The 25,441-nt window shown below is 42.6% G+C and overlaps 1 protein-coding gene across 1 annotated transcript in view; it reads left to right on the top strand.

Moving 5' to 3' along the window:
• LOC143292222 (solute carrier family 15 member 2-like) overlaps positions 1-20,773 on the top strand; it is a 32,187-nt gene extending 11,414 nt beyond the window's left edge. Inside the window, exons 9-20 of the mRNA XM_076602409.1 lie at positions 5,240-5,329; positions 6,395-6,439; positions 7,808-7,932; positions 8,336-8,417; positions 9,712-9,837; positions 11,028-11,183; positions 13,068-13,114; positions 15,572-15,703; positions 17,285-17,438; positions 18,357-18,488; positions 19,423-19,530; positions 20,450-20,773. Coding sequence (XP_076458524.1) covers positions 5,240-5,329; positions 6,395-6,439; positions 7,808-7,932; positions 8,336-8,417; positions 9,712-9,837; positions 11,028-11,183; positions 13,068-13,114; positions 15,572-15,703; positions 17,285-17,438; positions 18,357-18,488; positions 19,423-19,530; positions 20,450-20,773 — 1,521 coding nt within the window. The remainder of the gene's footprint in view (positions 1-5,239; positions 5,330-6,394; positions 6,440-7,807; positions 7,933-8,335; positions 8,418-9,711; positions 9,838-11,027; positions 11,184-13,067; positions 13,115-15,571; positions 15,704-17,284; positions 17,439-18,356; positions 18,489-19,422; positions 19,531-20,449) is intronic.
• The last annotated feature ends 4,668 nt before the right edge of the window (positions 20,774-25,441 follow it).

Here is a 25,441-nt window from a genome sequence, read left to right as displayed (position 1 = left end):
TGCGCGTATGTGTGTGTGTGTGTGATACATCTCTCTCTCTCTCTCTCTCTCTCTCTCTCTCTCTCTCTGTATATATATATAGATAGATAGAGAGATGGATAGCTCTCTCTCTCTAAAAATATATGGAGAGATAGATCTCCCTGTGTGTATGTGTGTGTGTGTACGTTTGTGTGTGTGTAGCACAATATGCGTGTTTGCCTCTCTATGCTTCTGTAAATGTTTGTAAGTATGTATGTCAGGGTGGGGGATGAGGGGTTGGGGGTCTTTAATTTAAAAGACTTTTCATTGTAAGTAATATTCCACATTCCACGAGAAAAAAAGAGCAGAATTTTCGTGTGTGTGCGTGCATTGATTGTGTGTGTGTGTGTGCGCGCGCGCGCGTGCTTGTACGTGCGTACATGCGCGTGAAAGTGCAGCTGCATTGTGCAAGTAGGATTACCTCGCCTGCTCACACACGCGCGCGCATACATACAGAAAAAGAGATGGAGCATAATACGCCACCAAATAAGCGTACATGTTAAACATTAACGGCAGCTGCAATACGACGAGTCAACAGCTCCAAGACCCACCAGAATCAACAAATATGTCTTTTCAGTCATTTAGAGGTGAGAGGCTAAAGCCGAATAGAAAACTAATTAAACAATTGACGAAAGACAATCACAATGGCCTGTTCACCGCGTCAAGCAACAAAGTATAAGCAAATACCATCACTCAGGCATTCGAAGTTCGTGTGCATTAACAAGGGAAACAACCTGCCTTGCTTCAGAAATAGTTATATCCCTTCCTCCAGGTGGTATTGACGATGTCGGTGAACAAAAGTGATTTTGCCTGTGGTAATTTACATTCAAACATATTTTCTCTCTCTCTCTCTCTCTCTCTCTCTCTCTCTCTCTCTCTGTCTATCTATCTATCTATCTGTCTCTATCTCTATCTGTCTATCTATCTATCTCTCTCTCTCCCTGATTTGTTTTCTTTTTTCAGTTGCTGTCGGGAGAGGAAGGCCAACAGATAAAAGAGGAGGAGAAGCAAGAAAAGAATCAGCTGGACCAGAAAAAGAAAGCTCCCTCAAAACGGAAGGGGAAACGCAGCAAAGACAGAAAGCACAGAAAAGACAAAGATCGGAAAAGCGGCAGCAGAGACAGAAGGGGCAGTGGAGAGAGCAGCAGAGAAGGAAAAGGCAGCAGTAAAGAGAGAAGGGGCAGTAAAGAAAGAAGGGGCAGTAGAGAGAGAAGGGGCAGTGGAGAGAGAAGGGGCAGTAAAGAGAGAAGGGGCAGTAGAGAGAGAAGGGGCAGTGGAGAGAGAAGGGGCAGTAAAGAGAGAAGGGGCAGTAGAGAGAGAAGCAGTGGAGAGAGAAGGGGCAGTAGAGAGAGAAGGGGTAGTAGAGAGAAAGATGACAAGCGTGACGAAAAAAATGAGAGCAAGGATAAGAACAAGAGCAAGAACAACAACAACGAAGACGACAGGAATAACAACGCGGAGAAAAAAAGGAGACATAAGCCTAAGAAGAAGCCTAAGAAGAAGGTGAAGAAGGAACCGGCGCCCGCGGAGGCGCCAAAAAAGCCTATGTATGAGGTATAACTCTCCCCCACCACTACTCCACATCCCCTGCACACACACACACACACACGCAAGTACACACACACATTCACTGAATCCCCCAAACCCCTCCCTCCCTCCCTCTCTCTCTCTCTCTCTCTCTCTCTCTCTCTCTCTGTTCAGTCACCCCTCCCCTACCTTCTTTACTCTTCCCCTTGTCCATTCTTCCTCCTGCTCTTCACCACGCCCCGTCCCTATTGTCCTTGTTGTTATTCATTTATAGCGTTAATGTACTGTACATAAGTATCTATGCTTATGTTTGTACTTGCTTATGTAATGTTGATGTTGCTGTTGTGAATTTGACTCGCATTTTTCGTCATTTTTCTTTTCACAATTATTATTCTTGCCCAGAGGGCCGGATGTAAACAAGTACTTTGTGCTTACCCCTTTACCCTCGTAAAATAAATTTTCGTTCGTTCGTTCGTTTGTTTGTTCTCTCTCTCTCTCTCTCTCTCTGTCGTCTTCGTCCACTGTGTGTCTGTATTTGTGTCTGTGTCTGTCTATACACCATTTGCGCTGTAGGTGTGTATTCATCCCACCTATATGTTTGAATGTATCCAACCTTTTCCTGTAATGTTTGTATCCACCCCAATCTTTCCCATAACGTTTGTATTCAACCTACCTTCGCCCGTGTTTGTATCCACCTCTCCTTTTTCCATTAAGCTAGTATTTATCCCCACGTTTTCCAAAAAAAAAAAATGTATGCAGTCACACCCACCTTTTCCCATAGATTTGTATTCACCCCCCACCTGTACCTCTCATTTTGTAGTCACCCTACCCTTTTCCAATTGTTTGTATTTATTCCACCTTTACCCATCTCTTTGTATCTATCCCACCTTTTTTTTCATGTGTTTGTATCTTATTTTCCCATGTGTTTGTGCTGATCCCACCTTTTCCCATATGTTTAAATTCACCTCTACCTCCCCTCATAAACTTTGTATTTACCCACCTTTTACTATAACATTCGTATTTGCCTCTACCTACCCTCAAACACTTTATATTCACACACCTTTTCCTATAATGTTCGTATTTGCCGACACATGCTCCCATCACATCATGTTAATAATTACCCCATCTGCTCCTCCAATATGTTTGTATTCATAATAATGATAATAACAAGAAGAAGAAGAACAATCCAATCTATGTAGCGCCTTTCCATGTACATGCTCAGTACAATGTAAAAAAACAAAAAAGCAAAAAAACGAGGAGGAAAACCTGCATTTAAAACTGGTGAAAAACAGACACCTGTAATCCTGCACATACATCCAACCAAACACTAAAGTATGTTCAGACACACACAAAACTCTTCGTACACAACATCAAACTAATCATACACATTATACATCACAATACCTAAATAGTATAATTTCATATTATATCACGGTACTTAACATTAATACAGCAATACTAAAAACGATATTACAGTTCTTAAAAACCAATCCTAGAACATCAAACCGGTCACGCTCATTACAATGCCCAGTTAATAGGCGTCTGTCACCCCTCCCTCCTCCCCAAACAACACATCAGCAATATACACAAATTATTTTTAACGAATCAAAATACTTGAAACGAATCCCAATCCCTTAAAACCAGTCACATATCCCAATCACAATGCCCAAACAATGAAATCTATCCAAACCCACAATACTTAGAATACCAGTTTCACACCCCCTCGACACAACATTCCCAGAAAAAGAGAAAAAATACAGAAACGAGCATGAACATGCACACATCTGGAGAGGTAACTTTTTTTTCTTATAAATGCATTTTCAGATTCATTTATAAGAGTTTTGTCAGTTACACTGAGTTCTTCTGTGGGACAAATGCACAAAGTTCCAGATAGTGGGTTCAAAGACAGAGAAATATTTTTTTAACAAAAGGTTTCAAGCGAGAACCGAGGAACTGTAAACAGAGAGTCAAAAAAGCGTAGTGTCCTTAAATAATGGCATTGGGAAGATCTGAAAGATGTGGTGGATATTCTTACGATATGGACATTGAAAGCCGAGACAAGCAATTTTATACTGAATTCTAGCCGCATGATTCTAAATGCGTTGAAGTATATTAAATTTATCATCAGAGAGACCAGCTGGGAGAGAGTTACAGTAATCTAATCTCGACAGAATGAAAGAAACAGCTAGATTGTTGACAGCAACAGTGGAAAGGAAGGAGCGAATTTTGTCTAATTTTTGTGACTAACAAAAAAGAGTGTGACATAAGCGTTTGACACGTGCATGCATGGAGAGTGTTTCATCTACGTACATGCCAAGGTTGCTAACAGGCTGGGAAAATGGTATGTCACAGCCAGAGCTGGACTTAGGTTTATCTTTGATTTTGTGCCAATGGCAGTGAACACGGTTTTATCCTTATTCATGTTCAACTTGTTTTCTGTCATCCACCCAGTCACATCCTCAATACAGTTCTTGAAAGTATATACAAGAGTTGGAAATTCTAAGGGAACAGTAGAGTCGTGTAGCTGGAAATCATCTGCTAAAAAGTGGTACGAGTGACCTGACTGGGAATGACAGAACTGAGAGGCTGTGTACACACACACACACACACACACACACACACACACACAACACACACACACTGACCAGCACACACATTCTTACACCTTTTCATCTTTTGGCGAACCACAACCCTCCTTTCCCCCTTCACCCCTCCCCTCCAGTGTTTAACCATCCCCCTTTCTTTTCCTTTGTAAATATTGCTCACCTTTTTCTCTGTTCTTTTTTGTCCTTTTTTTTTTTTTTTTTTGATTACTCTTCACAGTTCTTAGTTTTACCTCTGTCTTGGTTTTGTCCTCTCTTTTCTTCTCCATTCTCTACTTTTCTCCCCATGAAGAAGGGCCTAGGGCCCGAAACGTAGGGAAACTATTTTCATCATAGGACAAGTTACCACCTACAGGTCAGTCTGAACCGTTTTTTCGCCTGTGTGTACATAGTAAATGATCCAGGACCGCTCCAAAGCAGCCGAAGTTGGTACGCAACCGTGTGATGAGGATGTCATGGTCTTTGGTGTCAGACGCTGCCAATATGTCAAATAGTGACAAAATAGACACACGACCGCTGTCTGAGGCCTGAAGGAAGTCATTAACCACATACAACAAGGCACTTTCGGTGCTATGGCACATACGGTAGGCAGACTGAAATGACTCCAGAAGGTTATGAAACTCTAAATGCTGTAGCAACTGTTTCAGCACAATGCCCTCCTAGAAAGGTAAATTGAAAATAGGGCAGAAGTGTTTAAAACATTTTGGATCCAGATTGGCCTCTTTTTTTCTTTATCTTTTTTTTTTCCTTTCTTTTTTATCAACAAGACAAGAATATGGTTAAAACACTGAGGTACAAATGACAATGACATGTTCGTATTGACACTACCAATGGGAGTTATCTCACTCAAACAATCAGATAGCACAGGAGCAGGGATAGGGTCAAGATCACATGATTTCTTTGGCATGTTCTTGAGTACTCACCCCAACTTTACTCACAGAATATTTTTATGAACCCCCACCTTTTCCCATTATATGTTTGTATTCATTCCCCATCCTTTGTCGGCCTTGTTGTTGGTGGTGGTTGTGGTGGTGGTTTTAGCTGCATAAGCTGTGTACATACTTGGAACAATGCGCTTTGTTGTTTTTCAGCAAAATTTCATTCGAGACGTACAGCTGCTGTCACGCCTCGTCTGGCTCTTTTTGCCTCTTCCTATGTTTTGGGCTCTCTTCAACCAGCAGGTTAGCCTACCTTCAACCATATTCTGGACTGGTTGATACTGCAATGCTCACGCACACACGTGTGTTTTAAGACAGACAACAGGTAGACAGACAGACAAGAAAAACAGGACTCGGGGCACGGGACTCAGGATGATTTAATTAAAGGTCAAGCCATTCGCCCCATTCAGTCAGCCAGATATATACAATGTGTTTTGAACGAAAATTTTTCAGATCAGTATTCACTGCTTTTTGAACCAGGGGAACATGATGTATGTAAACGTTAGCCCCAAAACAACACGATTTTGCCGACTTTAAGGCGATTCCTGGCAAAACAGCATTTTGGGGGTAGGGGAAGCAACTCGACTAGTGTGACACCCCAAAGGGTCAAATGCTCATGCAATTGTAATGAAATAATTCATAGAAGACCCCTGCAGGTCTCTGTTTAGAAAAAATTCGGAAAGAGTGATACTGAAGTGATGAAGTAAAACGACAGGACAATTTTTCGTTAATTCGTCGAAGATTTGACAGTAGGCCAATACAAGCCTTAATTGTGAAAGAATGAATGAAGGTATTTCAATTCTGGATATTTGTTCGTATAGAAAAAGGCCCTATTGAAAAAGAAAACACATGTGGTGGTTTCCTTTATACAGATATGGGGGTTTGAAGTTGAACTTGTCTAAATTTTATTGACCGGGTCGCGAGAGGGTACCCTTGTGCCGAGGGCAGTTACTCTGAGTGCGTCCCAATTTTTTTTCTTGGGAACATGTAAAAATGAGTTCAGCAGACCCCGAAGAAAAACTAGTCAACATCATTCGTGGTGGGGGGGGGGGGGGGCTGCACGGTAACCCCCTCGGCCTTGCGAACGAAGACAGAGAAGCAGAAATATTATAGAGAAAAAACGGAGGGAGAGAAGGGGGAGGGGATGAAAAGGCGATTGATGAAGATCACAAATTGTTCGTGCTTGCGTGCGTGCATATGTGCACACAAGATAGACAGACCTACATTACTACCGTCTGTACTGTTCGATTCAAGTTGTGTGTGTGTTTTAGTTGTGTTTTTTGTGTGTGTTTTTTTTTCTAATTCCAGGGTTCCAGGTGGACCTTGCAAGCTGCTCAGCTTGACGGCCGATTTGTAAGATGACGTTATTCTTTATTTTTTAGCTGCACTAATGAATATACGCATATCATGTCATATCTTGCCCTGTTTTATCAATTAATCAACTTAAACAATATTATCATGATTATTGTTATCATTCTCATTGTTTATATGTTGATACTTTGCGCCTATCCTCGGTCACTGACAGCTGCCTTTAGGCGCTCATCATTCGTTTCCCGTGCCATTCAGTCAGGCCTTAGTCACACACTCTCTCTCTCTCTCTCTCTCTCTCTCTCATATGTGTACTAGAGTGGATTTTGCTGCTTTTTTTTTTGAAGGGGGGGTGTGGGGGGGGGGCATGTTTCTGTCATGCATTGAAGAAAAGTCAAGCAGTATCACATGGTCAACGTGGGGTTTCTTTCGTTGTTCCAATGATCAGCCTCATAGCTTCATTTTGAACTCTTTTCTTTCTAACTTGGGAGGCTGCTTTGAGACAGTGTTGTTAGCAATAGTCCGGAGTCGATCACACCGAGGACGAGTGATTGGTATGTCCGGAAGAGCTTTTTCTTCTTCTTTCCGTTACACGACCAACATCGACGTGCCGATGACTATGTCGTGGTTCATGCTTGCTGGGCATTTTCGTATCTCCATAACCCACTGAACACTGACATAGGCTACAGGATCTTTAACGTGCGTATTTGATCTTCTGCGTGCGTATACACACGGAGGGGGTTCAGGCACTAGCAGGTCTGCACATGTGTTGACCTGGGAAATCGGAAAAATCTCCACCCTTTACCCACCAGACTCCGTTACCATGATTCGAACCCGGGACCCTCAGATTGAAAGTCCAACGCTTAAACCACTCGGCTATTGCGCCCGCCAAGATTGCGTTGTTCGATGTCTTTGGTTGCAGTTGCCTTTGTAAAGACTGAAATACCCTTTTTGACTCGTTTTTGAACAGTGCTTTTTGTGTTTTCCGAAGATCAGCATAACCTTTGGTTATGTTCTGTTCAATAAAAAAATTAATAAACATTTTAAAAAATAACAATAAAAAAACAATCCTGAGTGGAAAGAAGTCCAAATAAAAAACACTTTAAAATAAATATTTAGATAAATAAAAACGATGACTGACAACCTGACCTTTTAGTTCTAACTGATCTGAGCAAGGTAACAGCCCTTCACTGACAAGCATAGTCGTCAGCAGTAGTCAAGGGGTTAAAAATCAAAAGAAAAAATGTTCGGTTCATTCATAAGTATGTTATAAACTAGACTTTTTGCCCCCAAGGTTTACAGGCACGATATGTTGGTGTGGTGTTTTTTTTTAATTCACACAAAAGTTCTTCATACTTCAATGAAACAAAACAAGACTATACTGCCTCCACACCTCCCCTCCCCCCTCAACAGGCTTTCCTTGGCCGCCTGAAGCCGGAACAGATGCAGGCGCTGAACCCACTACTGATCGTGCTGCTGATACCCGTATTCGAACGGGTGATATACCCTTGTATGAAGTCCTGTGACATCTCCCACAGGTCAGTCAGTGCTTGATGCCTTGAGGGCTGGCTCGGAGTGGGGAGGGGGGGTGGGGTGGATGGGAGGGACGGATTGGATGGATGGATGGGATAGAGAGGTGGGAAGAGGATCGAACAGACGGTGAATTGATGTCTGGAGTAGACAGGGTATTCGGGGTGGCGTGTATTGTTTGCACACAATCTGCTAGGAGTTAGTACGTGATTTGATTGCAGTGCCTTGTGCAGTTAATGTTTTTTTTGGGGGGGGTTAACACCATTTCCCCCCGATTTTTGATGCTATTCATTGATAGCCCTTTGGGCCCCTGCGAAAAGGAGGCAGAGTTCATTAAAAAAATAACCATGATGATGATGGTGTTGATGATGACGATAATGATGATGATGATCATTGATGATGATGTTGCAGGCCTTTACAACGCATGGTGACGGGTATGTTGTTCAGCTCCCTGGCATTCGTTTGTGCGGCTCTCCTGCAGATGAAGATTGACGTAGGTGTTTTTTTTCCTCCACCGTTTTGACGTGATGCATGCTGAGAAGTGCTGTGCATGATGACTGGTTCTTGCGTTCTTTACGCGTGACACACTGATTGATAGCAGTTATTTTAATCATTTTATTTCAAACAGAAACTTCCTCTGCTTGGTGTAGAATTTACATTGATGCATACATCTGCTAAGAATAGCGATATTCTGCCAAGAAACTGGACGTCAGTCAGAATATTCTATGGGGTGTTATTTTCTAAAACGGGTCTCACTCATCTAAGAGAATGAATTTTAAAAGATGTCTCAAGGCATAGAAAGGCTGTTGTGTTTTACATGCAGTGTGAACTTAAGTCGGAAAATACTGAAGTGTAGTCCCTTCCATTAAGATCAATTATGAGCACATGCCACATCCCATTGATAGTTTGCAACATCACAGCAAAAATGTTCCTCTTTTCTCTTATCAGAGGGTGTGTACGATAAAATATGTAATCATATTCATCATCTATGACTTGTGATGGCTGTGTTGTTTGGTAACCGTGACGGCTGTGACATGGTGATGATGATGATGATAATAGTAATGATAATAATAACGGAAATGACAAAGCGCTTTTATATGTAAAACATGCCTAAATGCGATGAACAATGTAAACACCGACGGTTAAACATGCATCCAAGCACGATAAACGATAAACTTGCATTCGTAACCCTGCACAACTGCTTTTGGGATAATGCTATTGGCGAAGCGATTTGGTTTTTGGTCCTAATACGTCTGTACCGACGACCCGAGGGCTGCATCTCGAAAATCCCGTAAGCAGGATGTGATTCGTCCTGGCTTATTGATTTAGCTTTTCTAGCTTTTCTGAGTAACCGCTTATGGCATATGCCGCCATGTGTCATATCACAAAACTTTATCCAGTACCACAGTCCTTAACTCGTTCCGCTCCAGGTAAGTGTTTACTCGTACCATGATTATTTGCCCCTTCGACCAGATACGAGTATTCTCGTACCAACACACTATTCAGTATTCCGATTTCGTTTATTCTTGCTTGGTACATTTGGCATTCAAAACTGAACCGTTTACAGATTCCGGAAGCATGAAAACAACGATATATAAAAATCAACTCCATCTCCTATCAATTTTCGCCATTTTAGTGAACTACCCTACTTTTTACTGCAGTGGTCTCATGTAATGCTGGTCCAGGGGAGTTGTAGCAGGCATTATTATACTTTTTTAGGTGTTTTTTTGTGTAGTTGTGGGGTAGAACGAATTAAAAGCCACATCATCACAATACTTACAACGCAGAACACGGTAGAGAAGCCCGTGGAGAGTGGGATGGCTGGCTACACCATCTTCAACACCATGAACTGCAAGCTGGTTGTGCAGGGCACACCAGCCCCTTTCTACCAGGGCAACGTGCCGCCCTTCGGGGTCAGTACTGTATTACTGTCAGTGACTCTAGATCTAACGACGTAGCTTATTACAAGGAGTGTCGTGAGGCCGCGGTGATGCTTGTAGTTTTGCTGTTGTTATTGTTGTTGGTGTGTATGTGTGTGTGTGTGTGTGTGTAATGTGTGTCTGTATCTGTGTATGTGTATGAGTGTGTGTTTAAGAGGGAGGAGCGTGTACAGTTGTGGTGTGTGCGTGTGTGTGTGTGTGTTGGGGGGATGGAGTGTGTGTTTTTTTGTTGTTGGTTGTTTTGTGTGTGTGTGTGTTATGTGGAGTTATGTGTAGTATGTGTGTTATGTATATGTGTGTGTGTTTGTTATGTGGGGAGGGTGTGAAGGAGTGTAATATGTGTGTGTGCATGTGTGATGTGGTGGGGAGGGGGATTCGGGGATAGAGGGAGGGGGGGCTTGCTGAGGAATGTAGTATTTGTGCGTGTGTGTGTAAAGGTGGTGCGAGTGATGTAGTGTTTGTGTAATGGGGGTGTGTATGGTGATTGTGTAGTGTGTAATTTGTTGTGTGTGTGAGTGAGTGTGTATGTGCTTGAGTTCTCATGCACACATGAGTACGAGCGCATGTAGTTAGCCACATGTGAGGTGTATACGCAAAAACACGCACGCACACACGTATGTGCACGTCTTTAGGTAAATATAACATATAGGGGTTTCCTGTTTTATTGTTGAAAAAGAAATATGAATGTATGTATGAATATTGGTATCGAGAATTAAACGTACCATAAGGGTAATAAGACTTCATATCTAACTGTTCTGTACTGATCTCCTCACATAGTCTGTCTATCTAGATGTCTGTCTGTCTCTCGTTCTCTCTCTCTCTCTCTCTCTGTCTGTCTGTCTGCCCCCCCTCCCTCTCTCTCGCTCTCTCTCTAAGTAGCATTGTGTAGTGCATGCAATGACATATATAATGTAGTTTTGTGTAGTGTAGACCCTGTTTCAGGGCGGGGACTGGATGAAAAAAAGCGCGCCAGTGCTTATCTATTATCCTCGATAATAAAGAATTTGTCTTGTCTTGTCTTGTCTCTCTGTGCCTCCTTCTTGTTCCCTACAGTTATGAGTGACTGTGGATTTGTAACGACCCACTATGACTTGACGTTAAGGCTTATTCATTCATAAACCACTACCCAAGAGTTCAGTGGTTCCTGTCTCTCCTGTGGGCAGCAAACGTCCTACTGGACGGTAGAGGCGGGCACAAAAGCGATCAGTGTCTACTGTCCGACGACAGGCCTGCAGGCGGCCGTGAACGCTGACCTGCAGTCCGAGCAGGCCTACAGACTGGTGGTCACGGAACAGCAAGGCAAAATGAAAATACTTGTGGTGAGACGGACTGGTTTTCGAAATGATTCAAATTAATTAACTGACTGCAGTCCATGAAGCGATTCACCGCACATTATTGGTTGACGTAAGTTTTGATAATAATTATTATATTTTTATAGCGCTAAATCTTGTGCAGAGACAAATCAAAGCACTTTCGCACCAGTCATTCAAACGCATGCATAACTCTAAAACTGGGAAAAAACTGAAGACAAGGAAGAGGCAGGGAAGGGAGGCCATTTTGGGAAGAGGAGGGTTGAAAGGCCAGACTTGAAAGAGCTGAGTACGGAGACCTGACGAAGCGATAGAAGAAGTTCATTCCAATTACAAGGTCCAGAGACGGGGAAAGAACGGTGGCCAACAGTGTTTGAATCTGGGTATGCGTAAACAGAGTGGATCCGAAGCCGATCGTAGAGAGCGAGATGGAGTGTAGAGGTGAAGGCAGCCACAGAGATAGGAAGCGGCAGATTTGCGAATACATTTATGACATAGAGTGCTGATCTTGTACTTTATTTTGTGTGAGACAGGAAGCCAGTGGAGATGTTGCAAAAGAGGAGTCATGTGCTCAGATCTTTTCTTTCTGGGGACGAGTCGGGCAGCAGAGTTTTGTATGCGCTGAAGGGACCGAATGGATGAAGCAGGCAAACCAGACAATAGAGAGTTACAGCAGTCAAGGCAAGAGAGAATGAGAGGAACAACAAGTCTAGATGTTGTGTCATTGGACAGATATTTCCGGACGGAACTGATGCGCCGCAATTGACAGTAGCAGGATTGACATGTCTGACTGATAGATTTTTGCATGGACAGTGTGTTGTCAAGGACAACGCCGAGGTTCCTGACTGAACTGGAAAGAGGGATGGATGTACTGCCAAGTTTGATTGTGTCAGTTGTGATGGAAGAGAGTTTTGTTTAGTTCCCATGATCATTGCTTCAGTTTTGTCCGCGTTCAATTGTAACTTATTTAGAGTCATCCAGTTTTGTATGTCCAGGAAGCAGTTGGATGTTTCTTGCAAGAGCGACGACAATTTTCAGGGTATCACTCGTCTGGAGTTTAGTCATCAGCGTAAGAATGATGACTGACATTATGGCAGTTGATAATTTCAGCGAGAGGAGCAGTGTACAGTGTGAAGAGCACTGGACCTAAAACAGATCCATGTGGGACTCCATGTTCGATTTTAACGGGTTCAGATTGGAAATGATCAGCAATGACAGACTGGATCAGTTAGATAAGATTTAAACTAGTTTAAAACAGTGCCGTTGATACCAAATGTAAAATGAAGACGGGAAAGGAGGACTGAATTCTATTGTATCAAAGGTGGCTGACACGTCGAGAAGAGTGAGGAGGGAAAATTTTCCTCGGAGTCGGCCGCTAGCAGTAGATTATTCAGGATGTGGAGGAGAGTGGTTTCGGTGCTGTGGTCAGCGCGATAGGCAGACTGAAAAGGGTGGATGAGATTGTTGAAACAAAGGTGATTGTTGAGCTGCTGCGGGACAGTTTGGACAAGTTTGGACATGAATGGAAGATTAGAAACTGGTCGATAGTTTTTTTCAAAATGTTTGCGTCAAGGTTGGGTTTCTTCAGAAGAGGCCGGACGATCAGTTTTGAAAGTGGATAGAAACGTTCCAGTGAGAAGGGTTGAGTTAACAATATTGGTGATTGTGGGGAGAAGCTGTAAGACACACTGGGAAAAGACCGAGGCTGGTTTTGGATCGAGCACAACACAGGACAGCTCAGCACAATGCAGCACAGCGCAACACAACGCAGGACAACGCAGTGAAGCACAACACAGCACAACACAATGCAACACAGTACAGTGCAGCACAACAAACACACCGCAGTCTGATAGGAAGCAATGGTGTTAATATGATGTAATGTTATTGTTGCAGCTTGATGAAAAACGAGAAAAAAGTACCAACGGAACGGCCTCTATCAGGTATGGTTGGATACTGTACACTTCTCATTGATCATCTTCCCCCAAAACTTTACTGGGAATTGGAACAATATAGTGTGTGAGTGTGTGTGCGTGTGTGTGTGTGTGTGTGTGTGTGCGTGCATGCTTGCTTGAGTGTGTGTGTGTGTGTTACTCTGTGTCACTGCTTCAGTTTCAGTGTTTTTCTCTTCATGGTAATCTCTCTCTCTCTCTCTCTCTCTCTCTCTCTCTCTCTCTCTCTCTGTTTACCCTGTTTACCCTGTGTCGAGATGAATATATACATATAAAACAAGAGAAGCAAGGCCTTCAAGACTCACTTGTGATACACTTTAAAAAAAATCAAATCGTTAAAATGTGTTCTGTATTTGTTATTATAAAGCTTTAAGTTTAATTAAAAAAAAAAAAAAAGAAGAAGTCTAACCAGATTCGAACCCCGCGTGTTCGGGTGAGAAGAAACTGCCTCATCCATTACACTATCGTGGCTCCTGACGTTCTAAAATTTAACATTTGAACATACTTTTTTAAAGGGCGATAAATCCATTGCGGTATTCGCAGTGAGAACGCTGTTTAAATCATATTATTCTGGTGTATCTTGGGCATTCAAAAAATCTTTAAGGGCAATAAAAAATTCTTTATAATGGCTATCGCCGCAATCACACTGCAACACTTAGCCGTTTTCACTAGATCTAGATAGATGTACAAGTTTAGTTACACCCGCCGGGAATGTAGTATGACACGGTCGATTCAATTTCTCTTTTATGTTCATTCTAGTTTTATAGTTTTAGAGTTGATATGAAAATTTAGCATTTTATTAAACTAATAACATGTAGAGCCAGGTACAAGTACTTCTAAACGTCGTAAGAAGTGAAAAAGACTTCATTTTGAGAAAATTCAAGACTGGAAATTTTTTCGTTTCATCGTGAGCAGTTCAAGGGTATTAACTCGCATGGTTTACAGTTTTTAACTGTGAATTCCAACTGATTCTGTGGATATTTTTATGGTAGTTTGGGGCATAATTCAGTAAGTGATGAGGCGTTCACAAATCTTTCTATGAATAAATATTTAACAGTCTCCTCCAACTTTCCATCATATGTTATCGTGTATTGTCCATTGAATATAGGATTGAACGGGCAGGTCAACAACTTGAAACAAAATGGCGTCGTTCGCGAAGAATATGAGCACGCGCTTTGAATGTGTATAAATATGTGTACGCAATTGATTTTTGTCCATGACCTTCAGGGCTCAGCCAACAGATCTGTAAAGTCCACTCGTTGTATTGATTTTAGTATTTTCCGAAAAAGAACACTTGGGCGAATGAACATAGTGAAAGCCCTGTACACTGAGAGTAAAACACACAAGCTTTTTATGTATTGAGTATAATTTCAAAATGTAATGTTTAAGATGAAAAAGATCAGTTTAAAGCAAATTAAGTCCCCTAGCATTAATTACAGAGTAATTTCCCTTTTTTACTATCTGCACCAAAACGTTTGCAAAATAAATAAAACTTCCATGCTTAGCAAAAGAAGTTCCTGTTTGAACAAAAAGTGATAATAATGACTGCTCTTGTTGTTGTGTCAGAATATCAGATCAAAGTGTCAAGTTTAGAGAATACAAAAAATATGAATGTAACAGTAAATGCAGTTTGCATATAATTAGGCTTCTTTTTTTTTCTTCTTTTTTTTTTTGTGCCCATCCCAGAGGTGCAATATTGTTTTAAACAAGATGACTGGAAAGAACTGAATTTTTCCTATTTTTATGCCTAATTTGGTGTCAACTGACGAAGTATTTGCAGAGAAAATGTCAATGTTAAAGTTTACCACGGACACACACACACACACACACACACACACACACACAGAGACAACCGAACACCGGGTTAAAACATAGACTCACTTTGTTTACACAAGTGAGTCAAAAAGAACAATTTAAAAAAATTGTAAAATTACAGGTTCATTATAAGCGCAAATGTAATATGATAAAGCAAGCCATAAAAAATCAAATCCACAATGTACGGAATACGTGTCTGCCTTTCTGTATCAGCATGTCTGTGTAATGCGAAATGTGGACTGCAGATTTAATGCAATAAAAGGATACACAACGTGCATGAATGCATGCTTGCTTCATAATGACAACAACAATGATAATGTTGGTGGTGAAGTTGGGCGTATTAATGAAAATAATAATGCATTTTTCAGTCAGGCACAAAGCACGCAGTAACATACACGCACACACACACACACACACATGCGCGCTCGAGAGACTTTATTTTCCTCTTTTTTTTTTTCTTTTTTTTTTGTAACATGACCCAATGCCTCCCCCCACCCCCCAACCCCCCAACCCCCTCCCACCATTTCCAACCCAAACCCCACATCATTCACGTTCCTCAATCTCTCCGTTCACCTCTCCTCCCCTTCCTTCTTCCCTCCCTCCCCCGCTTCCCTTCCTTTCAAACTATGCCAGCTTCCTGCACCTGTTGGCCTGGGTCAACTCAGCCGCGGTCAAAGTCATGTCCACACGGGACGAGGTGGAGGCTGTGGTCATTAAGCTCAACGTGTCCAACGCCACCAGCTTCCACGTCTTTGAACCCGGAAGGTAACCAAAAAACAACAGCAGCAAGAACAGTACCAAAAAAAAAAAAAAAAAAAAAAATGTTGGGGGTCGCTTTCAGTTGATAAATGACTGGTTGCATGAAATGCTGCTTTGACTTTTTGCTTGTCATGAAGATCAATCTGGTCCAACACCACTTTCTTCGTCTTTCAACCCGAAAGGTACGAAAAGCGCAAAAGAAAGGGAGAGGATGGGCGGGAGAGGGGGGGGGGAGTTGCATGTTTACTGTTTGATTAGTTGCATGAAATGCTGTTTTGACTGGTTGCCTGTCATGAAGGTCAGCATGTCCAACATCACTTTCTAAGTCTTTGAACCCGAAAAAAAAAGGAATGGGGAAAAAATGGTTGCTTTGATACTGTTTGATTGGTTGCGTGAAATGCTGCTTTCATAGTTTGCTTGTGATGAAGGTCAACCTGTCCAGCGCCATTTTCTATCACATCTTTTAACCCGGCCGGTAACCATAAAACACAAAACAAAACACAAAAAGAAGGGGGTGGGGGGAACGTTGCTTTGATAGTGTTTGATTAGTTGCATGAAATGCTGTTTTGAATAGTTTGTTTTGAAGAACTACTCCAAGATTGGCTTTGAAGAACTACTCCAAGATTGGTAGCTTATCCAATGTCACTTTCTAAAATGTCTTTGAACCTTGAAGGTGCCAAAAAACACCAGCAAAGAAAAAGGAGAAAAAGTCACTTTGATACTGTTTGACTGGTTGCATGAACCTGCTTTTGCTTTGAAGTACTACTTAAGGATTGGTTGCTTGTGCACCGTCACTTGCAGCACCGCCTTTGAACCTAGAAAGTAACCACAAAACAAAACAGAACAAAACAAAAAGGTTACATTTATTTTGTTCGATTGGTTGCATGGAATGGTGTTGTTGTCTGAATTGGTTTGCTTTGAATTACTACTCCACGATTTGTTATTTTGTCATTTGAAATTGTTGCCAAAAAAAATCCAGCCGACCACACAGAGCCATATCAGGACTGCACAATTAAAAAGACAACTCCACTTCTTCACGTCTCTATATGCAACAACCAAAAAAGCAAAGCGACACAGTTCGTGACATTTATCTTAACCATTAAACTCTTTAAGGCAAATAAGACCAGGCTAAATAGTTGGGGGGTTTTCTAATAAAAAACAAAAACAACCCACGGGGCCCAAGCAGGTCCAAGGAGGAACTACTTATTACCTGTTGTCTTCGGACTCATGAAAGCCTTTCAGAACACCTGTATAAGTCCCATTAAAAGGGTGAACGAATCCATTGCTTTGCTTGTTTACAGACAGGCTCTGGTATTTGTGAGTTTCATTTAGAATTTAAAAAAAAACTTAAAAAAAAAAAAAAACAACAACGCGGAAGTGCTGTCGTTCGAGTAAAGTTGTACATGTGTGTGTGTGTGTGTGTGTGTGTGTGTGTGTGTGTGTGTGTGCACGTGCCAATATGCGTGTTTGTGTGTGTGTGTGTTTATGTGTGTGTGCATGCGTGTGTGTTTTTGAATGCGTGTGTGCTGTGTGTGTACGTGAATGCGCGTGCGCGCACTTTGTGTGTGTGTGTGTGTGTGTGTGCAGCTACCAGCTGTACTTCCCGACCTTCGCGGCGACCGCCCAGCAGAACGCGCCGACAAGCGGGTGGACGGACGTGGGCAAGCCTTTTGAGGTGGGCAGCGGGGGCATCTACACCGTGGCTCTTATCGACCCCTCCAACTCATACGACTTTGCCGACGTGAGAGATTGCTCTCCTCCTCCTCCTCCTCCTCCTCCTCCTCCTCCTCCTCCTTCTCCTCGTCGTCATCGTCGTCGTCGCCGTCGTCATCATCATCATCATCATCATCGTTGTCATCTTCATCGTTGTTATCATCATCATTATCATCACCATCCGTATCCATCCATCAGTTTCGTTGCCAACATCGCAGTGATACTAATAATGACAATAGTTGTAGTGGGTTGTGTCAGCAGCAGTAGTTATGGAAGTAATACACGGTGCAGTAGAAGTAGGTGTTGTAGTAATGGAAGCAACAGCAGCTGCTGTTTTGAAGTGGTAATAGAAGCAGCGTTAGTAGTTGTAGTAGTGGCAACAGAAGTAGTAGCAGCAATGATAACGGCAGTAGTAGTAGTAGCGGCAGCAAATAGCAGGAATAGTAGCAGCAGCAATTGTTAATTATATAAATAATAGAGCAACTAATCTCATTTCAAATACATAGACAGACTTGAAATAGGGGGATCAGGATCACCAATTTCAGTCATGGGCGGATCGGGAATTGAACGAATAAGCAAATCGGGATCACCAGTTTCGTCATAGGCGGATCGGGAATGGGACGAATGGGTGAATCGGGATCACCAATTTAGTCATAGGCGGATCGGGAATTGAACGAATAAGCAAATCGGGATCACTAATTTCGTCAAAGGCAGATCGGGAATTGAACGAATCGGGATCACCAATTTCGTCAAAGGGGGGTCGGGAATAGGACGATTGGGTGGGGGGGGGGGGATCGGGAATAGGACAAATGGGTGAATCGGGATCACCAGTTTAGTCAAAGGGAGGGTCGGGATTAGGACGAATGGGTAAATCGGGATCATCAGTTTAATCATAGGCTGATCGGGAATAGGACGAATAGACGAATCTGGGACGGCACGGTTGCAGGTGGTGGTGGAGTCGTACGTGGACGTGAAGGAGAACTCGCTGTCCATGATGCTGATGGTGCCGCAGTACGTTGCCATCACCATCGCTGAGATCCTCTTCTCCATCTCGGGGCTGGCCTTTGCTTACACCCAGGTGATGCTCAGCGAGGGTTTCAACAGTGGTTTAATTATTGAAAATGTCAAGACACCCCACACACACACCTACACACACACACCCACTAGGCCTATACTCAAATTCTAGCCAAGATAGTCGGGACGGCAGCATTGCCTCATTTCCTTAGTTCTGATGGCTAGTGCTTGACACGACGGACAATCAATGCATTTAAGAATGTTGCAGAAATACAACCTAATCGACAGACAGGACAACAAAAAAATTCTGACTGCCGTAATGTACATAATGATAAAAACACGTTTAATATGTGACATCACAATTAAACTAAAAGTAGGTAATGCAATGTTCAACAATATTCATGATATGAAAACAGTTTGTAGTCTCTTCAGTGCTTCGTATAAGATGGCTGAGTTATGCAAACTCCTGTCTTCACGACAAGAGCAAATTAAATCTAAAAGTACATGGATCTTTGTAATATTTTGGTTGAATTAATTTTTGCCTGAGGTCACTCAAAGCAGGGCAACAAAATAAGAAATGTAATTCATCTTCATTACCCACGAGAAAGCGAACAAACGTACGAACGAATGAACGAAGTTTTTTATATTGAGGGAAGTGGAAAAAGCATACATGTGCTTTTTTTCATCCAGTCCTCGGGGCAAATAGAAAATTAAAATGAATCAAAATATTCACAAAGTAACAAAGAGATGTCGAAGTAAGGACATGGCGTTCACATACACATTTAGACATGCACATGTTCATAATCCTGAGAGAGAGAGAGAGTGTGTCGGTGTGGTGTGAAATGTGCTGTGTGTGTTTGACATCAATGTTTTCCATGATCGCTGAAGTAAAAGTCTCTGTGGCAGGGTATGAATGTTTGACGTTATCGATATTGTTTCAGTGATCACTGAGGTAAACTGTGCGCGCGGTGTGTGTGTGTGTGCGTGTGTGTTTGCAGTCCCCAGAGACCATGAAATCCATAATCCAAGCCTGTTGGCTACTGACTACCTCTGTTGGAGACCTCATCGTGGTGTTCGTGGCTGAAATCAAAGTGGTTTCCGATCAGGTAGATTCTCTCTCTCCTCCTCCTCCCCCCCCTCTCTCTCTCTCTCTCTGTATGTATGTATGTGCGTGTGTGTGTGAAGGGCGGAGAGAAGGGGGAGGAGGGTAAATAAACATAGGGGTCCAACATTTGCGTGCCGCTCTTGTGTTCACGCGCGTGCGTATGTGCAAGGGCGTTGCTGTCGTTCGTTCATTTACAGAACCACCTTTATTTCGCATTAGCATTTTGTACCCGTGTGTGTTTGTTATCTGATTATAGTGAAATGCATTTGATGATTGGCCGACGAGATTGTTCGGTTTTGAGTTCGACCTTGACCCACTGACCTAGTTCGGAAGGCTTCAGCCTTCAGTGCACGAGAATATGACATCATAATGTAATCTCTGCAAGACTTATCAGTCTTCTGGATCCGTTCAGTGGTGCAGTGGGTGGTGGGCTGATTACTTTATTGTTAAATGGCCCACCCTACACTGGAGTCTTCACGCAGTGAAACATCGGCAAAATCATTGCTTGGGTTGCCGAAGAGCACACGTGAGCTTGGGGCCGATCCATGCGACGGCACTTTTGATGAGAATGATGGGACGTATAAAGCGCCTGTCCTCGGTCAGAGACCCAAGCTCTAAGCTCTTTACAAACACGGAGTCTTTAAGAGGAAGAAGTACATCCTGTTTCTTGGGGTGTGTGTGTGGGGGGGGGGGGGACAAATTGGAGAGAAAGAGAGAGAGAGAGGGAAGGACACACACACACACACACACACACACATATATATATATATAAACACACACACGCATATATATATATATATATATATATATATATATATATAAATCAATGAGTAATTCACTCTAAATCTCTTTCTTTTTTTTTTTTTTAATTTTCTGTCCATCATCTACTTTCTCATGTCATGACATTGTCTTCCTTCCAGGTCAGCGAGTTCTGGTTGTTCGCGGGCCTGATGTTTGCGGACACCATCATCTTCTCCGTCATGACCTGTTTCTTTTCCTACGTCAAGCACAAACAACTGAAGAAACCGAAGCCGCCACCGAAGCAAATGCCTAAACCTAAGAAAAAGCGCCGTCCTAAAAAGAAAGGAAAAGGCGGCAAACGCCAGAAACGTAGGCCCCGGAAGAAGTCAGACGAGGACGAAGGGAACAGCAGAAGTTCATCAAGCAAAAGCAGACGAAGCAGTAACGACAAAGCCGACAAAGGGGAAAAGGGCGATAGTAAGAAAGACAATGCCAAGACCTAAGACAATGAAGGGCGGTGACCAGTAACGATCGTGACAACAACAACAACAACAAAAAAGGAGAGTGGGGAGGGAGTAAGTGAGGTGGGGTGGTTGGGAGGGGGGAGGGAATTGGGAAGCGGGTAGACATAAAAGTGACTGAATGCGGCTCCAGCATAAAAGTAATACGTGACTTGGCAACGCTGAAAGTCACTACGTGACAAGAGTTCACGCACAAGTACAACGTGACAGTGTTCACGAAAACCACAACGTGACAAGAGTTCTCGAACAAGTACAACGTGACAGTTTTCACGCACAAGCACAACGTGACGAGTTCACGCACAAGCACAACGTGACGGGTTCACGAAAAGCACATCGTGACAATAGTTCACGAACAAGCACAGAGTGACAAGAGTTCACGAACAAGCACAACGTGACAAGAGTTCACGAACAAGCACAACGTTTCAGAGTGAACGCAAAAGCTCAACGCGACAGAGTTCTCGCAAAAGCACAACACGAAAGATTTACCGCGAAAGAACAACGTGGCAGAGAACCGTATGACGACATTATGTTTCCAACAGAAACGTGGTGCAGGAAGTCCACGTGGGCTGGAGGACAGAATTTGAAGGCAATTGAGAAGTAAAGGAATATTACAGGGGGGGAAAAAAACACAGTAAAAGTCATCAAGATATTGTCGAATGTAAAACGCCAGTATCGAGAAATCGTGTGATGAGACAGTTTGTGATATTTCGGATGTTCCTTCTTTCTTTTTTTTTCTTTCTTTTTTTTTTTTACCTCTAATTTTATGCAGAATGATTATTTTTGTGTGAATGAGAGAGATGGAAAGAATTAGAAAATCTAAGAGAGAGAGGGGTTGCTGTTAAGAACGGCTCATCCATCTTGATCGTTGGTTATAATATGTGCTGGGGTCGGTGTAGGCTGGGGTTGGCATAATATGTGCATGTGAAATGATATCAGGGGAGTGCGACTGGTGAGGACAGGCAACTGCTGGTGTGTTCATAATCATCTCGTAACATTTTCAGGACCTTTTTTTTTCTTTTTAAATGTGTTCTCTTTTAACATATATACATACTGTCCGTCGATTTATATATATCTCATTTATCTGCTTTCGTATCCAGTTGTACATGGTTATTGTTATGGTTTAACTACAGTTTGTGTTTACAAAAATTAGTGTATACGTTCTGAAATTACCATGCCTCTTTTTGCAGTAGTTTTGTGTGTGACAGACATTTAATGACAAATAAATATACAAACCATTGACTCTTTCTTTCCTTTGCCAGTTTTTCCCAAGATCATGCAGTCACTAAGTTTCTGATCAAGGTGACAACGTGTGCGTGAATGGCATCGTTGTGATGTCCAGCGTAATGGCATCGTTGTGATGTCCAGCGTTTGTTTGTTTTTTTCTTTATATCGATGGTGTGTGTGTGTGTTTGTATATAAATTTGTGTGCGAATCAGAGTCTATTTCTTTCACATAGTTTTGCCAGAGGACTACACGTATGTTAACACGGGTTCTTTTTCTGTGCGCCAAGTGCGTTCTGTAAGCGGGATCTCGGTTTATCGTCTCACCCGAATGACTAAAGGCTCACTTTGATTTTCCAGCTAAACTTGGGACAAAGGGCAAGACAGGGAATCGAACCCAGACCTTCACAGATACTGTATTGACCGAAAACCGTCTTAACCAATCAGCCACCTTGCTTCCTTTCTGCCCAGTCCAATACGAAAACAATACAGACGGGATAACAAATATAACTGAGTTGTTATCAAACTGCCGAGAAGAATTTTCAAACTGTCATATTTTAACACGTAAACGAATGCACAACATCTTCCTTTTTCAATGATAATGACAAATATGGCATATTTACAACACCTAAAAAGATACTGGAATACATTGTACATAGCAAATAACAAATGTACAGCTACGTATATTGTATACCGTTTGTGGAAACCTTCTCATGCAAACTTCTTTGCCTCTGTGATATACATACTGATAACAGATTTTTTTTTTTAAATAATATTATAATGATAATAAAACCGTCGGTAGTCCGGACTGGTCACGAGGATTATCGTACAGACCACTATCCTTCAGCTTGACTGACTCAAAACTTTTTTTTTTTTTTTTTTTTTTTTTTACTTTTTTTTCATCTCACATAGAACCAGAGATCAGTTCAATTCAGTAACTCAAATAGGCGTCACAGCGTTCGGACAAATCCACATACGCTACACCACATCTGCTAAGCACATGCCTGACCAGTAGCGTAACCCAACGCACTTTGGCCTTGAGGACAAAAAAATGAATAAATATAAATTAGAATAAATTTAAATTTGATATGACAGCAAGTAAGCAAATAGATAAAGAAATAAAGAGATGTAGAGAGAGAAAAAGACATCAGCCAAAGTCGCTAACTGTCCTTCTGGCTGAGTTATGTGTGTTCAAAGGGGAGAAAGTGAGTTTGGGCAAAGGACCAAAATCACTCTCCTCCCACCCACCCCCACCCCCCTGCCACCCCCCACCCCAGCCCCCTCCTCTCTACTCCAGCCCCACTCCATTGTGGGTGTGTATTAACAACTCTTGTCAGTCAGTGTTAGGATACCCTTCATTAACAGCGTATACCCCTCCCCATCCCACCTTCTACCCGATGAAAACTAAGCTGACCATACAAATAGCACGCACACACACACACACACACAGTATTGTACTGAAAATGTTACCACCTTGAGAACACGTCAGGTTCGTATGCACGTGCAAATCGCCTCCAAATACTGACGTCAGAAAGAGCTCAGTGCTGAAAATCTCCACACGCGCAGTACACAGTAATGTACTAAAGTTATAACAATGAAAGTTATGTGCTGTGTGTACGAGTGTCTTGAACTCCGCTGTATGCTGCGAGTGTGGGTATCTTGAGTACCGCTGTATGCTGCGTGTGTGGGTATGTTGAGCACCGCTATATGCTGCAAGTGTGGGTATCACTGACAACCGCTATATGCTGCGAGTGTGGGTATCTTAAGCACAGCTATATAGAATAGAATAGAACAGAATATGTCTTTATTACGAAGTGTACCGGGGTCACAAGGAATATTGAAGGGGGGAGGGGGGGGGGGGGGTAGTACATAAAAAGGTACGAACATAAATCGAAAATCATGTACAGACACAGATACAGTAGAAATTAGGATACATACATGTGCATATCAATACAAAAACTTGTGCATACTCACACATGCATGCACAAACACACACACACACACACACACATCCGCGCGCGCGCGCACACACACACACACACACACACACACACACATAAACAAAAGCCGCATATTACATGTGGATGGGGCTGATGACTAGATCTCAGTTCAGGTAGATGGTTGCTGATTGCACAATTCTTTCTAATAATGCTGCGAGTTTGGGTATCTTGAGCACAGCTGTATGCTGCGTTCATGGGTATCACTGGCGCCACTATGTGCTTCGTGTGTGGGTAACTTGGGCGCTGCTGTATGTTGCAGATGTGGGTATGATAATAATAATGATAATGGTATTTATATAGCGCTGAATCTTGTGCATAGACAAATCAAAGCGCTTTCGCACCAGTCATTCTCACGCACGCATAAATCTAAAACTGGAGAGACTGAAGACAAGGAAGAGGCAGGGAGGGGAGGCTATTTTGGGAAGAGGTGGGTTTTAAGGCCTGAGTATTTGAGGGTATCTGTCCGAGTACAGCTATGTGCTGCCTGTGTGTGTATTTTTGAGCACTGCTTCGCGTGTGTGGGTATCTTGATCACCGCTCACTGTGTGTGTGTGTGTGTGTGTGTGTGCGCGCGCGCGCGCGCGCGCGTACTCAGTCAGTTGTGTGTGTGAGCGTGTGCGGGCGCGGGCGAGGACCAAAGTTCAGTTCAGTTCAATAACTGACTTCGGCAGCACTGAGACATCCGTTTCTGTCCAGGTGAATTTTGTGATAAGCTTCGAAATAGAGTGGGTACGGTGTGCACACCTCTGTACTGTGTGTGTGTGTGTGTGTGTGTGTGTGTGTGTGTGTGTGTGTGTGTGTGTGTGTGTGCGTGTGTGTGTGCGCGCGCGCGTGCTAGTGTGCCACCGACGGTGTGTGTCGTGAGTGCGTGCGTCAGTGTTTGTGTGCGTTCTTGTGTACTATGTGTGTGTGTCTGTGTTAGAAGTATCCCCGCCCCAATATATAGATACTAACCTCACAGGAGAGGAAGGGAGTAATTCTGGTCCGATGGTCTCCATGGCCTCCTCAATACTGAAAACTCAGAGAACAGTAGTTGACAGTAATTCTGGCCTAATGTCAGAATCAGTATACCCCATGCCACTTAAACCCTTTCAGTTCATTCTCTCCGCTCTCTCTCTTTCTCTCTTTATCTCTCTCTCTCTCACGGCTTCCTCACCGCGCGCGCGTGTGTGTGTGTGTGTATTTGCATATCAAGTTGCTGTGGGGGTGCGCACCTAAGTTTGGTGGTTGTTTTTTTTTTGTTGTTTTTTGTTGTTGTTTTTTCTCACTGAAGTTATCATGTTTTACACAAACCGACATTCGGCCATAGGCACTCAAGGCCTGATCAACACGTTTGGTGCATGCAAAGATAGGTATCTGCTTTTTATTTTTACTTTTTAAATGATTTATTTTATTTTGTGTTTTTTTTATATTAGTTTTATTTTGTTTTA

The sequence above is a fragment of the Babylonia areolata genome, chromosome 18 (genome assembly GCF_041734735.1).
Source record: "Babylonia areolata isolate BAREFJ2019XMU chromosome 18, ASM4173473v1, whole genome shotgun sequence".
Lineage (NCBI taxonomy): Eukaryota > Metazoa > Mollusca > Gastropoda > Neogastropoda > Buccinidae > Babylonia > Babylonia areolata.
The sequence above is the reverse complement of the archived record's forward strand: the minus strand, read 5'-3'. Positions and strand labels throughout refer to the sequence as shown.